Genomic DNA, 17,367 nt, shown 5'->3' on the forward strand with positions numbered 1-17,367 from the left:
CGAAATGATAATATATTCTTTCTTCATACATAAGTAAACTGCATTTACAAACAGAAATGTTTTCAAAGTGGCATTCTGTCGCATTTTTTTAAAGTTGCTCCACCGCCGACAGAGCATAAATGACATTCATCATTTGAACAAAAAATGGTGTTTAATCATGTATATATATGTCTAATTAACACAGAAAATATTATAAAATAATTTATTTTGCCTATGGTCCATGCGCAATCAGTACTTCATTCCATATAGGATATAATGTCACGGATTTTTTTCGGGATGCAATTAATTATTTTTTATATTTCTAACTTAAAGTAAAATTAGAAGCTCAAACTTTTCAATGGTGGTAATGGTGTAAAGTAAGTAACTTTTGTAACTGAAGAAAAATGCTATATCGTCTGCTCTTGTTTTTGATAATGAAAAAATACCAATTGTCAGCGGTGGAGCATCTTTAAAGATGGTAAAAATTGCTGTTTTCATGACAGTAAGCAAACAAATAATTCCAATAATTCCTTCAATAACGTCGGAGTCGAATTTGTGAAAATATTGTTTTTATACCTTTTGTGTTTGCCAGAAAACTGAAACAGTTTATATAAACTACTTGCGTGATGAAATCCCGTCTAGACTAGTATTAAATAATATCTACTATAGCGTGGTCCTCCGCGTACAGCATTCAACACAGTGTACTTGTCTAGAACAGATCATATAAATATATATATATATAATTATATGCTGAAACTTGTGATAAACACGATCATATGATAACAATTCAGCACTGCTAAGTACAACGTTCATATACATGTCTTTTTGTGCTTATGGGTACACTGTAAATGTTAGAATGATTTGACCATCAATTGGTCCTTATTAACGAAAGTATGCTTTTGTCATATATACAGACATTTAAAATGTTCACTGAACTGTAAATTTATGACAACATAGTCTTCATTATGCTATTATTTACTTACTTTATTAATGTGTAATGTCAGATTTTCATTTACTATAAACAAGCAATATTTCTTCACGTGAATGCAATTTCACGCGAAGGCCCTTTCACGTGAAATTCACTGTTTTGCTCCAGTTCACGTGAATTCCACGTGAAGAAATAATGCCTGTGTAAGAAAAATATAATCTTCTTCACTTAATATTTGGCGTCCTTGAGGACACTTAATGGAGGACGCCTGGCCGAAGTAACGCTAAACTGAAAGTCACTTAAGGATTGGTTGTCAATTTTGTTGCTTGCATTGTCCGATGAAGAAAGTTAATCTCGTTCAAATGAAGTGAACATAATTCTTCATTGAATATTGTGCTATTATTATTATTGTTATGTGTAAATCAATTAAAATCAACATTTATATACAGAAATAAATATTCTTAATCAACAAAACTTAGTTTGGTACACTGTCGCAACTCCGTGACCTCTAAACGTGGATGTAATGTAAAAATAGGTCACCATGCATGGCAAACAGTATTCATGGGCAGACAAAAAATGATTCGCCAGGTCAGAGATCAGCGCGTGACCAAGCATCTTCATTGGGAAATGAAGTGATCGGAGTTTACAAGTTTCATTGAGGCGGAGCGAAGTGAAAATGTAAATATTATAATGTGAAAAATGTAATAATAACATAGATGATAAACACATGCAAAAACGTGCATTAACGTGACATCGACAAGGATTTATAAGTCATCTGCATCCTTGTTCATTGAATATAAGACTAACAGGCACAGAGCACGTCATTTATATTTATTACTATGTTTTGGCGTTATATTGGTAAAGGGTTAAACAATACAATTTGGCCGCCGACAACACTTTTTGCTAGCCACAACAATACACAAAATTCAAATCAAAGTTCATGAAGTGATAAATTCAACTTACTTGACCTCACCAAGTTCATCAAGTGCACCAAGAACTTGTTAAGGTTTTAGACATGTTTAAATTAGTGATATTTCGTAAAAACTTTCTCATCTCGGCTTTCCTAAGTCTCACACCAAAATAAACCCTGTATTGTAATGTACTAACCATACATGTATTCTCTATTTTTAAAGTATTACCAACTGTGTAAAACTAATATAACTAATGTATCCTAATTTTCTATAGGTTAAAGAAGTTAAAATGTAATACCGTTGGCTTATGTTTTCGATGTCCGGTGAGGTCGATTAGCATTAGATGCTTGATCGGTATTCACTGCCTCGTCAGCCCCCAAAATATTCTTTGAAAACAGACGCTGTGCGATTACCGCGCGGCCTTCTTTTTATGTAAATGATGTGTGACTTTTTGACCGGTGTTATCCGATATCGAAAAAATACCCAATACCAGCGGTTTACTCGCGATTACATCTATCATCAGATATCGGCCGATCATTGTGACTATATCATTAATCAGAACGCACAAGGCATGCAAACATTTATTCTGTATTTGCATATTACAAAATTATTATCTGTCCTTTTGGGTAGTATTGATTATGTCGTCACGTGTTTTTTAGCTAACGTTATACTTTTCAGAGAAAACGGCGTGAGTTTCGCTCACAAATCAATGACGTCACGATGAATATCTACCCGCAATGGAAGTAATTCTATAATATAAAAAGAGGGAATAGATATGTCCAGATTGACTAGCAAGCCATAAGTGGTTACATTTGAGTAAACATTATACTGCACTCATGTTTCAGGATAATTCGCAAATTGTGCTATGTTAGATATGCTCTGATTTTCCACTATTTTCATCGGTTAATACATGGTCACGTGACTTTCAATATATAGCATATTGACTCGGTGTTTCCATTTTTAGAAATTCCGATTCAATATTCTTTTGCGAACTTCATTGCCCAATCGCTGCATTCTGCAGGGTGGGGTTATTTACAAATGCTGTTCTTGTAATTAATATACACATTAGAGATTTTTTTTTACATTTGTTAAAGAAACGATATAAATGTACCTAATATAAAATTTAGGACCTTTGTTTCGGTACATATGGTGTTATATTACCCTTGTAGCATTTAAAATAATGACCTCGGGCTACGCCCTCTACGCGGACGATATAACACCATCAAGACCTCAACAAATGTCCATAATTGATATATCATAGCTAGTATTGCCAGCAGCATTCGACAGGGCGCACGACGACGAACGAATTATGTTGACTCAGATGACCTAAAATAGGAATTCGACACCTGAATTTTACAACATTCCAATTAGGAGTATCTGACTACGAACATCTGTCAGTCAAGCTCATCCTGCATATTTCAGGGGTTGTTTTCACTGTCGTTATATCCAGTGAATTTTGTGTCGCAGGTAGTTTTTTCCTTTGATGTACATTAAATTGAAGATTGGCTTGCTTGTTATTAGTGGGTTGGTTACATTTTAAAATAGTTTGAGAAAAACCATTGTGCTACACGCAAGCTTCAGAACGATTCGTATATTGTGATATAATTGCTAGTATTGGTAGCCGCATTCGATAGGATAAATCTATTAGCACAGAAAGATAGTGTCAGCGGTTCTTTTGATTTCAATAATTCTCGAACTCTTCCGTTTCGCGATATCTGAACAACGTTGTTGGAAGCTCTTCCACAAACATACACGTTTCCTTCCTCGTCAACGTCCACTCCGTTTCCGTTCTTCAGAAGTCCTACTTTTGCCATCTCTGTGGTTGTCCCGTCAGATGAAAGTCGGTACACCACTGTATCATCTTCTTTGGAAGTGTATAAACTAAATACAGCATCATCACTGGTCTGATCATAAGCAACATAGTAAGGGTAAGAGGTCAACTTTGATAGAATCTGAACTTTGGATCCGTGTTTCTCCAAACTGTATACTTCTTGTGATAGTGCTGCTGTTAGAATATACTGACCACCATTGTATGTCATTCCGTTACACGGCTTTCCAGTCTTGATTTCAGAGTCTGGGTCCATGTGCAGCTTCGAAGATTTCAATCTGATTATTTTTATCAGTTGTTTGCTTTGCATGGTGACAGCCAAGGTAGTTTTGTCTATCAAACACAAATCCCAAGGGTTCGTTTCCAGACGAAGTTCATCGACTAACTCACCAGATTCCTTGAATATTTTCACTTTGTTGTTGCCACCGTCCACTACTATGATGTCTGCGTCAGGTAAGTATAATAATCCTGTTGCATGACATCGGTGTTGATCGGAAGCAGTCTTTATGCACAGTTTTCCGACTTTTTTCACTTCTGCAATTGAGAGTGGTCTTATGGACAGATATTTTAATGGAATTTTACTCTTTGTCTTGGTAATATTTATTCTTCCGTGTATCAATGCTTCCTCTGCCATACGGAATTCATCATCCAAGTCGAGGTCCATTTTAACGGTGATCAATGACTTGGCTGTGTGTTGCATGATGTCTTTGCAAGATTTTACTTCCATTGTTCCTCGCTGAAGAACTGACACCATCTGCATGTCATCATTTTTAATGACTTCATTCTCCGACAAAGCCTGTGTTCTTTTGATTCCGTTGTACATCCGCTCACACTTGTGTAACATGTCATCAAGTTTATGTTTCTCTTCCTTGTAGGTAGTGACAACTTCGTTAGTGATGTCCCGTTGTAACCTATCCAGACGTGCCTCAAATCGCTTACGAAAATCTGTCATCTCTTGCAGAACGGCATCTTTTTCATCTCCCAAATGATTTGTTTTGTTTTTTATATATTCAGTGAAGGACTTCATGTCTGCTGCGACTTGTTGAAGACCAGAGCGCATGTCCTGTAATTCAGTGCTACTTCGGATTTTGTCTCCATATTCGGACAGCGTCGTTACTTCTTCACATCGTCTGTGGGCGACAGCTACACACGTAGCACAGCAGACTGACTGATGGTCCTCACAAAACAGGTCCATCTCTTTATTGTGTTTCGGACAGTAGGTGCAAGCCGAGGTAGTTTTCGGAAGGAGCCTTTGTCCTGATGTTACATCTACCAGAGTAAGATCGCTACCTATGAAGCCTTTGAGATGTTTAAGACAATTACCACATAGAAAACGATTGGATTCTTTCCACCATACTTTCGCTTCAACACGTTCTGATATTTTTTTTAGTTTGCAGGGGTCACATCCATGTCGCTTCGATTCTGGAGGACACTCTTTGGACACTTCAATTATAAAGTTGTTGGTAGGAAACTGCTTAGCCCAATTTTCTTTCTTCTCCTTTGGATCCATCGGAACTGTTTCTAACCGACAAAGTGGACAAGGAAAAGAAGTGGCGAGTTTATCCGCCTCCTGTGCAATGTAGATATTCAAACATTCTTCACAGAATGTGTGGAGACAAGGCAGTGATTTCGGGTGTCGGAGTTGTTCAAGACAGATGGGGCACTCGATCAGTCGGGGGTCGATATCTATGTTCTGTCCTGAACGATCTCCTTTGACCGCTATCTGGTTGTCTGCACCTCCACCTTCCGCCATTATTACCAACGGAAGATCCAGGAAACTATCAGATCATGCCTATAAATATGATGAAAAGATCAATGTGTAAAAGATGCATACAGCAGTATGTATATACAATATATCTCGAAAAGTAAAATATGGATTAAAAGGAATGTTTAATACTATTATGCACCTTTGCAAAAATAGCGATTATACATACAGCTATTTAGGACTTATAAAGAGATCTCAATAAATATTTTCTAGAAATCTTTAATTAGATCGTGATAATGTATTTTCTGTATGTTCTTTCGATTGCTTCATCACATTTGTGATATAACGCTTCTATTGACAAAACAATATACAGTACATGTAAGTCAAATAATATGGATTATCTCCCTTATGCCATTATGTATACAAATGTACTTAATGTATATATATGTATATATTCTATTTTGAAGTATTGGTTTCATATGCATGTTGGTAATTCAGCACGTGTTTTATTGGCTAGTTGTAATTTAATTATTTATTCGTATATCCTTTAAAAAACACAGAGTGAGACAAACATAGAATTAGGGATGGACCATGCCAATTGTCGATATGCATGTGTAAGAGCAAGTAAGTAATAACTGTAGCTGGTTTTAAACTAATTTATTTATTTTATTAACCATCCATGTCATAATTCCTTAATATTTTCATGCGTTTCATTAAAAAAACATCTTAGCCTCCAAGGCAAGCATTGATATACATTGAATCCTTTAACACTTTCGGTTTTGTTTTCTTTTTTATCTAATCTGTATAGTTGATTAATTTCTATATATTAAACACAGTTGGTTAAAAGTGTCCACTGAAGTGAGTACAGTATAAACTCATTCCTATGCATGCATATCACTTTACTAATGATTTTATTTTTGGGGGGGTGGAACGCGGTTGACCAGCTTCAAGTATTAAACAAGTGTATTTGATATCTTTAATATACTTTATATTCTAAAGCACAAGAAAGAAAATGAACAAAACGTATTGATGTATGATAAACACTAACAGGTTCGCGTTTCCTGATCGCCAACTCAAAATCACATTCTTAATCTACATTTCTTACCTGCGTTGTTAGGCTTGGTCGTCGAATGACAAATAAGATACAAAGCGGAAATAAATATACCCATTCCGGATTGATTTGTAATAATGGAAGTACTTTGTACTTTTCAAGAGAAAACTGATTTTATCTAACAAACAAAAAACTTTTATAAGAAATAGCAAAATTGCACAAAACATTATTTGTATAATTTTAGAATCGGAATTAAAATATCACATTAGATATATGGATATCGAAAGTACAGTCAGGGTGTTTTCATTCGGTGCATTTTGGGAAGTGAGTATGCGGAATGAGTGTTATTATACCCCCATATCAACTAGTCTCTGTCTGCCAATCATAATGTAATAATTACTCTCAGCGTTAAATAATATTATGGACTGGCTCATAAATACATGTGTAAGTAAATTAACCTTTATAGAGTACCCACGTGATCACAATGAGCTGACATAATAGGCCTATATGAGGGTTGCGGTATGGTGGAGAAGGGGAACATCGAAGGTATAACTGTAAAACGTACAGGCTATAGGAAAATTAGTGATACTCGACCAAAATCTAGTCTGTCATGTTAATAGTTATAATGTAATAACATTTCACACCAATCGGGACATTTTTAACATCATTTGCACTCACTGTTTATATACCGCGGAATTTTGCCTGATGTGTCTACTATTGTGTAATTAGACACCCCGTACAAGATTTACCGTGAAATTGTGCTGCGTTATGTGGCTAGCCTGTCATGACAGCCAGTACTGAACACGTAATGACATTGAAACGCCTAAATTGAAGGCTAGGCTACAAACCAGTATACCAATCTGAAGCAGAGCAATAGTTGAGGAAGAAGATGAATACTGGAATCGCTCATCTGTAACCTGGTGATCATATTATTGCAGCAGATCTGTTAATCTTTGCTATTGAGAGTATTTATATTTACAGATTGTATAAAATCTGTCCACAATGGTTCTATTAATTTTTGTTATCATGCTGTTTTTAAATCAGCTAACATATATACCCGTACACTATGAATGACGCCAATGTCATTCAGTTTAACAAACTATGTAGTCCGTTATTCTAGCTTGCTGCAGATCAAATATCAAAGTCCGTTATTCTAGCTTGCTGCAGATCAAATATCAAAGTCCGTTATTCTAGCTTGCTGCAGATCAAATATCAAAGTCCGTTATTCTAGGACTCTTTGATATTGGGAAATACTTGTTTTCAATGTTTTAAGGATTTAAGCTTATCCTACGACCTTGAATATAGGTAAAGGTCATTTACTTGAAAACACATTAATGCCTTCCATCAAAGAATGAATATAATACAACGGGCATCACTTCACCCCTTTGATAATATGTAGAAGTGATTTAAATTTAGCTTATTTCTCTCAATGACAGTTAATGAAGGTCATTTCTGCTTGTTTATAATGTATATTAGTCTTTTCATCATTGAACGAGACCTATTTTTACTCTGGTGACATTCCTTTAAACAATCTTGGTAGACTAGCATGATATATCCCAATAACAAATCTACTGGCATCATTCTTTTCAGAAGAAGCTGTTTTAATGGACAAGTTTGACACAAGACGTATACACGAATCTTTGGATTAAAAGATTTACGACAGACGACACACCATGACACGATGATATCAGAAGCCAAACTACGACATAGGTCATAGAAGCGGCCATGGTATTCATGTGAAGATGCACGTATTTAAACAAATTCATAGTACTGAATTGTGAAAAACAATACATTTTGAATTCGTGTATGATGAATTAAATGGGTGGCAAATAGATGGTCCACCAAGGGACTAAGGTATCCCCATGGAGTACCTTCTGCTAACATTACGACGACTCAACGATCTGGGCTACACAGGCCTGACACTGGATACTCCTCTGATTATAATTTATATGCAGTCTATATGCATACTAAGTTAGTGTATTGCATTCACAGAAATATTTATTTATTAATATCAATCTTTTACCGCTTAAGATGAGTCAAAGTAGTGACGTCACAATCAAGACACCTTTCCGCAACCCTGTTAGATAAAACCGGAGTATGAGAGAAATCAGACGTAATATCAAATAAGTTACTTTTATTCATTCTCTGTATGTTTTACTTTTTAAACTACACATTCATCTAACACACAATGTCCATTTTACCAAGTATTGCAATTCTATAGTTTTTATGAAAACACATTATTTAAATAAATAAATAATCATTATAAATGAAACATGTTTTTTTTCTTTTTCTTTTTTAAATACAGTCAAACCTCGATGATTCGAACTTCGATTAATCGAATTGCCCGCAGTATCGAACTTTTTGGATGGTCCGAATTTTTTCACTATATAATATATATGTAATTAAAACACTCAAACACAAACAAATGTGATTCCTAATAATATCGAACAGTTCTTCAAAACTAAAACACTTGCTATAACAAGGAGAAGACAAGAATTTTTAATGAGCTGTTCAAACTAGTGTTCAATTCATTTGGTTGAAAACATTGAAATATGTTTTATCAAAGATTGCCAGAAATAGCAATATGATCTCGAACAACATATCGAGGTTTCCTTGTGATATTCTGTAGGCTCCATGCGTAGCTGTAACGTTTATGTAACGTGTCAAGTTTCGACTTGTGTCGTTTTGATACGAATGCGCGCCGCACAAAAACCTTACATCCATTCTCAACAACAGACCTAATCTGGTCCAAAAGACGTTTCCTACCTCCATGGAGAAGATCACATTCCCAGTCGCCATTTTTACCCTTTCCTGGAACAACACTTGAATACACCACGTGACGCTTTCCCCGAATCTTTGTCTGCACGGCAATCTCATACAAAGAAGACTTCCGTGATTGGTTAGAGAATAATTGTCTACGCTTCAAACATTTACCGTTAAATTTTGTCACAAAACCTCGTTTTGAGCTCAATTTAAAATCATCCAGTGGAGTATACGCAAGACGCCATGTTGACCAATCAAAGTTGTTGCATGTGAATGCAGAGCGTGCTACTTTCTCTCGATGTATTTGTTGTGCATCTCCTCTAGGCTTTGTATTTCTCTACAAATAGAAATTGAAAAAAAATATAACCGTTAAATTATGATTATTATGTTAATGTTATATGTGCCGTAATATTCATAGTGACGAATCTAGAAGAGCTTTTCATATCTTATTCAAATTCGCGTTTTGATAGGAAATTATCGTTTATCGATTTCCCTTGTCTCAATATATTCTAATTAAACTTATTTCAATCAGATGTCAAGAAATATGGACTTGCATACTTTGAAAAGCTACCCATTTGTTTGTACTGTGTTATAGTTTGATTTATTCTAAATAATATAAAAGACAATACCCTGCTTCGTTTTACAGCTGGCCTTTGTTTCGTGGTTGATGCGGTCTTTCTTTTCACAGCTTTAGCAGTTGGTTTGTTTTGACGGTTTCTTGGCACTTGTTTTTGTGAATATTTCGTCGTTTTAGGTACTTTAGGAGTCGGCTTCACTTTTTTCGGTACTTTAGTAGCAGACCTTGCCTTTTTCGGTATTTTAGGAACAGTATCTTTGAATATAGACAGCACTGGTTTTAATGATGCCGTACTGATGTAACTTGACCCGGACTCATTTCTTCGCAGAGTACCAAAAAGGCCCTCCAATTCTCTATTCACCCCTTTCGGTCCAAGCCTCGAGCGCACTTCGGCTTCGTATCCCTGGAAACAAATTCATATATACCTTGTCGGTATTAACGGTATTCTTAGTAACCTCTTTTCATGCTATCACGTACAAATATATGTTTACCTGAACTTTAGGTAAGTTGGACAGTTTAGGATAAAAATCGGAAATAAAACACTAACTTTGCACTGTACAACATACCCAATGTGTTCGAATAATTTGCATTCAAAGAAAATGATAATTGTTGAAAACAAGTAGTGAGTGGTATCTTTTACAAACCAACACATCCTTATAAACAATTAATTTTCAGCCTAGGATATTTTATATATCGACATGAGTTATTAAATTCTCCGCTCTCTTTGCCTTCGATACGTTTTTGATATTCAGCTAATTAGACAAGGTAAGAATCAAAAATATAGTAATACTAGAAACACAGATAATAATGCATATATACAACATACTTTTCATGTAACATAACTTCACGTATTTTCCTGTCTTCTTTTAATATTTTCACTCATACATTATTAAACTGTTACAGTATTTTAAGCGATTAATTCCATAAAGAGCAATAAATAACATTTTGTCTGTTTTGTAAACTAGGCTATTTCTATGCATTTTACACGTTTCAAATACAGTGTATTCTTTGTGTCTGGTGACGTCGACATCCTACTTTAATAGACATCTTAACAATTCCAAATACCCGCAGATATATAAACGTACAAAGAAAAGATATGTGTCACTAATCATGATAACAAGAAAAGGACTATTAACAATACCAAATACTCCCATTGCATCACTTACGTTCACGGTCTTTTAAAGATGCTCTACCGCTGACAAATGGTATTTTTACACCATCAAAAACAGGAGCAGACGATTTTGTATTTTTCTTCAGTTAAAAAAGTTACTTACTTTACACCATTACCACCATTGAAAAGTTTGAGCTTCTAATTTTACTTCAAGTTAAAAATATGAAAAATAATTAATTGCATCCCGAAAAAATTCCGTGGCACTATATCTTATATAGAATGGAGTAATGATTGCGCATGCACCAAAGGCAAAACAAATTATTTTATGTTAGTTTTTGTGTTAATTAGGCATATATATACACGATTAAACATCAATTATTGTTCAAATGATGAATATCATTTATGCTCTGTCGGCGGCGGAGCATCTTTAACAATAACAAACGATGACAAGAAAATGACAATTAAAATTACAATATATCCACATATATATATACGTACAAAGAAAAGGTCTTCATCCCTTTCACGGTAGCAAATCGCCATTAGGAAATCACAGATGTTTGAGAATTCTCCGAGCTTGAGGTAGTGGCCGTCTGTATTGACAGCCATTGTCTTGTAGAAGTCACCCGCTCCTTCGTGATCAAACGCCTGTACTCCGTATATCTTCACTCCCTACAAAGAAACATGAGGTTCACATCAAGGTCTCGTCATATCTTAATAGAATTGATCTCGTCAGTCCGTTTGGAACCTCAGTATGCAATGGATATATCTAATTTGAAAACGTAGAATGAATTAATACAATGCCTCCCATGATGTGTTTTCTCCTTGAAAACTAATACAGCAGTTAAAAGCAATACCAGTACCGTATTGGTAATAAACTAATAAGATACTAGATCAAAACATGAAACAAAAATGCACTACCAACTAACAAAATACACTTGAGGCAATTAGACAGTGCAAATAATGTGATATTTTTTGTATCTTTATCGAAGTTTTTTTTTTTTTTTTTTTAATCATTCCACACGGTATATAATTTACATTTGACCCATCAATTATGTTTGTCAAGAAGTAAATGAAGTGAAAATCCTGAATACATGTGATATCAAATAAGAGTGATGTAAGTAACTGTACATTATATATAATATATATAATACATTATATATATTATAACTGTACATTAAATATGATAAAATTGTGTGAGAGCCCTTGTGCGAAAGAGAAATACGTTGTTATTTTATCATGATTTATTAAAGATGCTTCACCGCTGACAAATGGTAGTTTTTCTCTAACAAAAACACGAGCAAAGGAACATGGTTTTTTTTCTTCAGTTACAAAAGTTACTTTATTTACACCATTACCACCACTGAATATTTTGAGGTTCTAATTTTACTTCAATATAAAAATATTAAAAATAATTAATTGCATCTCGAAAAAAATCCTGCACTAAGTCCTATATGGAAAAAAGCTGTCGGTTTTTTTTTCTTTCGGAGGTGAGGACAGACTCTTGTCAATAAATATTTTTTGAAATTTCAGTTGTTTGAAAGCATTGAAAGGAGACAAGAAATAAATCCACGTCTACGAGAAAAGAATAACTGCACATACACTTTTACGGAGGAGACTGACTTCCTCTCGCCAGTCTATGTTATCTACGTTCATCTCGTAATCGGGCTCGTGCGGGTTAGCGTCTCCAATCATTACGAGTATTTTCTGTGACTTTGGCGTCCAAGAGAAGTTCTCCCTGACCATCCTTAGGATCAACTCGTAACATTCATCCTCGTCCCCGCCACCGGTACCCTCTGTATCTTTCACGAAGTTACATAGCTCCACGACATCTGTACAGAGGTCCAGCTCACGGGTCAAGTAGAACACGTCTTTGTCGCAATAATCGCCATGCGCTATCACGCCAATTCTGATTCCAGGAATGTCCGACTGAAGGCGCTGTATCATGTCCTGTAATCTTCCCTGCAGCTCATCAAATATGGAGGACATGGAACCAGTGGTATCAAAGGAGAAGACGATCTCCATAAGTCCTCCGGGAGGAAGGGATACTGTCCCTGTGGCCATGTTCTAAATCTGTCAACCAACAAACTAAATGTAAACGTGTTTTTTGGCGCAATTACATTCAAAAGCGTGATCTATTTTATAAAAGAGATAAATTCGCGTCTTTGTAATAATTGTTTTATCAACGTTACTAAAGAAAATGCAATTAGCGAATTAATTACTATAGTGCAAATAGCACGACAAGAAGAGCGTAGATAAATATTTACCGCAAACATATGAACATTTATAATATACATTCCAGAAAATACTTTAAACAAAAAAAGAATTCGGTTTGCTTTATACAAATTACTATTACTATTGTAAATCGAATTATATCCGCATGAGATTTTGAGATTTCGAGTGATATTATAGAATTCGCGAAAATAGTCGAGAAAAACTCCTGACTAAAAGTGCAATATAGCCTTAAATTGTACATCGAGAAAATAACTCGAATTGAAGTGGTAAGAAATCGCGAAGCTAAGTCATAGCGAATATAAGTTGGTTTACAGAACTTCCATAATGATACGAATGCTTGTGCCGTTAACCCATCAATATAATGTTGACTTGTTCACAGAGGAAAATCACGCTATTTATATACCTTCAAAGCGAGGCTCGTTGGATGTCGGCATCTTCCTTCTATTAATATTTAGATTTCAACAAATTGCGACAACCTAAACAAACAATTTATTTGCCAGTTTGAACTGGATTGAAACGCATGATTTCTGCAAGATTCTTTTGTTAGAATTAAATAAAAAATGTATATTCATCAATAGAAATGAAAGTTATTCAGACTATTTGGGGTCTTAGTATTTATATTGAGCAAGGCGCCTGATTTCCTTTCTATTATCAGGTGGGCCCAAATCGATCGATTCGGTATAGCTACAATATCTTACAACAACGCCACGGTAACTTGTCAATACCAATGAAATGTCTTATGGCTGCAATGCATTAATCAGTATAATTATCCATGTTACATGTAAAACCTTCTGGAATAAAAATTATGAAATTTGTCCAAGTCACGTGAAAACATGACACTATAAACTACTGTAAGTATTAAGGCAAATTACATTACATTCTAATATCCCGGAAGGAGATTTTTTGCACTGTAAGCATATATTATACTTTATACGAGATATCCACAAATACATAAAATAACCGGTTTAGTATAATGACAATTTATGGTTAAGTATGACCAGTATTTATTCTGACCTACCTTGGGTAAGTTGGTTAGTGTTGTCGGTTGATAGTGTACGTGTATGTTAAGGCTTATGTGTCACATTCATGTGGTATCAGCAGACACGGGTATTGATAAATACTACCGGCTATGTGTGCCCTAGATATACACTAACTCATACACCGTAAGCAAGTCTTGTCTTGTTATGAAAAATATGTAAATAAAATACAGGTAGATGGAAGAGGGATACCGAGTGATATAGCCTAGTAGTTTGACTTATCATTTGTAGGCGTTACTGGTGATAATTATCAGGGTCCAGGTATTCAAAAGGTGATTAGGCTTATCACAGTTTAACAATTTTCAAATCAAAATAAAATAATTTATGGCATTACGAATTTTATAAAATTTTGCAAGATTCTTAAAGACTCCATTCTTAACCTTCTTGCTGATTTTATAAAGAGATCGAAATATAAAGAGAAATCAAAGTTCCATTAACTATGTGAACAACCGGACCCAAATCACATGTTATTTTAATCTGCGGCAGATTGAATTTCGCTGTATTCAAATTGATTCGAACTTAAAATAAACGCGAATAAATCGGAAAGACTGAACATAGTTGGGTACATATTGACATGTGCGTGACAATTTCTTTAAATTTCCATTAAATAAGTTCCATGGAGGAGATCACAAAATTATCTTGTCGCGAAATTTTAAAGAGAATTTATAAAACAAATCAATGAACAAGAGATCCCAGAGGGATCTTGGCGCTCACCAAAGAATGATCTATGTCTGACAATGGAAAGAGGGATCTTTTCCCTGCTTTTCAAACTTTTTCAAACACACGACATATAAAATTTGAGACAGATCGCTATAGTACTTTCTAAGAAATAGTGGTAACAAACTTCAACAATGAAATCTAAGATGGCGGCCGGTTGGCTATCTTGTTTACCGATCAGTCCCGAAAGGCATTATGCATCAGTCCTAAAAGGTACTATGCACAACTATGGTACAAGGGGAACCTACACATAAAATTTGAGAGAGATCCCTTCAGTACTTTCTGAGAAATAGCGGTAACAAACTTAAACAATCAAAATCCAAGATGGCCGTCGGTCGGCCATCTTGTTTACCGATCGGTCACAAATAACAATATGCACAACTAGGGTCCTTGGGGAACCTTCATATGAAATTTGTGAACGATACCTTTAGTACTTTTTGAGAAATAGCGGTAACAATCTTTAACTATCAAAATCCAAGATGGCCGCCTGTTGGCCATCTTGTTGAACGATCGGTCCCAAAATGCAATATGCACAACTAGGGCCCTAGAAGAACCTATATACGAAATTTGAGAAAGACCCCTTCAGTACTTTTTGAGTAATAGCTGTAACAAACTTTAACTATCAAAATCCAAGATGGCCACCTGTCGGCCATCTTGTTCACCGATCGGTCCTAAAATGCAATATGCACAACTAGGGTCCTAGGGGAACCTGTATATGAAATTTGAGAAAGATCCCTTCAGCACTTTTTGAGAAATTGCGGTAACAAACTTTAACTATCAAAATCCAAGATGGCCGCCTGTCGGCCATCTTGTTGCTCGATCGGTCCCAAAATGCAATATGCACAACTAGGGCCCTAGAAGAACCTATATATGAAGTTTGAGAAAGATCCTTTCAGTACTTTTTGAGTAATAGCGGTAACAAACTTTAACTATCAAAATCCAAGATGGCTGCCTGTCGGCCATCTTGTTGACCGATCAGTCCCAAAATGCAATATGCACAACTAGGGCTCTAGGGGAATCTACATATGAAATTTGAGAAAGATCCCTTCAGTACTTTTTAAGAAATAGCAGTAACAAACTTTAACTATCAAAATCCAAGATGGCTGCCTGTCGGCCATCTTGTTGACCGATCGGTCCCAAAATGCAATATGCACAACTAGGGCCCTAGGGGAACCTACATATGAAATTTGAGAAAGATCCCTTCAGTACTTTTTGAGAAATAGCGGTAACAAACTTTAACTATCAAAATCCAAGATGGCCGACAGGCGGCCATCTTGTTGACCGATCGGTCCCAAAATGCAATATGCACAACTAGGGTCCTAGGGGAACCTGTATATGAAATTTGAGAAAGATCCCTTCAGCACTTTTTGAGAAATTGCGGTAACAAACTTTAACTATCAAAATCCAAGATGGCCGCCTGTCGGCCATCTTGTTGCTCGATCGGTCCCAAAATGCAATATGCACAACTAGGGCCCTAGAAGAACCTATATATGAAGTTTGAGAAAGATCCTTTCAGTACTTTTTGAGTAATAGCGGTAACAAACTTTAACTATCAAAATCCAAGATGGCTGCCTGTCGGCCATCTTGTTGACCGATCGGAGCCAAAATGCAATATGCACAACTAGGGTCCTAGGGGAACCTGTATATGAAATTTGAGAAAGATCCCGAAAGCACTTTTTGAGAAATTGCGGTAACAAACTTTAACTATCAAAATCCAAGATGGCCGCCTGTCGGCCATCTTGTTGCTCGATCGGTTCCAAAATGCAATATGCACAACTAGGGCCCTAGAAGAACCTATATATGAAGTTTGAGAAAGATCCTTTCAGTACTTTTTGAGTAATAGCGGTAACAAACTTTAACTATCAAAATCCAAGATGGCTGCCTGTCGGCCATCTTGTTGACCGATCAGTCCCAAAATGCAATATGCACAACTAGGGCTCTAGGGGAATCTACATATGAAATTTGAGAAAGATCCCTTCAGTACTTTTTAAGAAATAGCAGTAACAAACTTTAACTATCAAAATCCAAGATGGCTGCCTGTCGGCCATCTTGTTGACCGATCGGTCCCAAAATGCAATATGCACAACTAGGGCCCTAGGGGAACCTACATATGAAATTTGAGAAAGATCCCGTCAGTACTTTTTGAGATATAGCGGTAACAAACTTTAACTATCAAAATCCAAGATGGCCGCCTGTCGGCCATCTTGTTGACCGATCGGAGCCAAAATGCAATATGCACAACTAGGGTCCTAGGGGAACCTGTATATGAAATTTGAGAAACATCCTTTCAGCACTTTTTGAGAAATAGCGGTAACAAACTTTAACTATCAAAATCCAAGATGGCCGCCTGTCGGCCATCTTGTTGAACGATCGGTCCCAAAATGCAATATGCTTAACTAGGGCCCTAGGGGAACCTACATATGAAATTTGAGAAAGATCCCTTCAGTACTTTCTGAGAAATAGTGGTAACAAGTATTGTTAACGGACGGACGGACGGACGGAAGGACGGACGGACGGACGACGGACCA

The 17,367-nt window shown here is 35.9% G+C and overlaps 2 protein-coding genes across 2 annotated transcripts; both read right to left on the minus strand.

Moving 5' to 3' along the window:
* Positions 1-1,545: 1,545 nt before the first annotated feature.
* LOC138329389 (tripartite motif-containing protein 2-like) lies at positions 1,546-5,399 on the minus strand. The gene has a single exon (XM_069276343.1). The coding sequence runs from the start codon at positions 5,397-5,399 to the stop codon at positions 3,396-3,398; it is 2,004 nt and encodes a 667-aa protein (XP_069132444.1). The 3' UTR covers positions 1,546-3,395.
* Positions 5,400-8,516: 3,117 nt separating this feature from the next.
* LOC138329391 (uncharacterized) lies at positions 8,517-14,281 on the minus strand. Its single transcript, XM_069276345.1, has 5 exons — positions 14,104-14,281; positions 12,453-12,923; positions 11,352-11,522; positions 9,795-10,145; positions 8,517-9,502 (listed from the first exon to the last, which is right to left on the minus strand). The coding sequence occupies exons 2-5, from the start codon at positions 12,912-12,914 to the stop codon at positions 8,963-8,965; spliced, it is 1,524 nt and encodes a 507-aa protein (XP_069132446.1). The 5' UTR covers positions 12,915-12,923; positions 14,104-14,281; the 3' UTR covers positions 8,517-8,962.
* Between the last annotated feature and the right edge of the window lie 3,086 nt (positions 14,282-17,367).

Source organism: Argopecten irradians, chromosome 8 (genome assembly GCF_041381155.1).
Source record: "Argopecten irradians isolate NY chromosome 8, Ai_NY, whole genome shotgun sequence".
In the NCBI taxonomy this organism is placed as follows: Eukaryota; Metazoa; Mollusca; class Bivalvia; order Pectinida; family Pectinidae; genus Argopecten; species Argopecten irradians.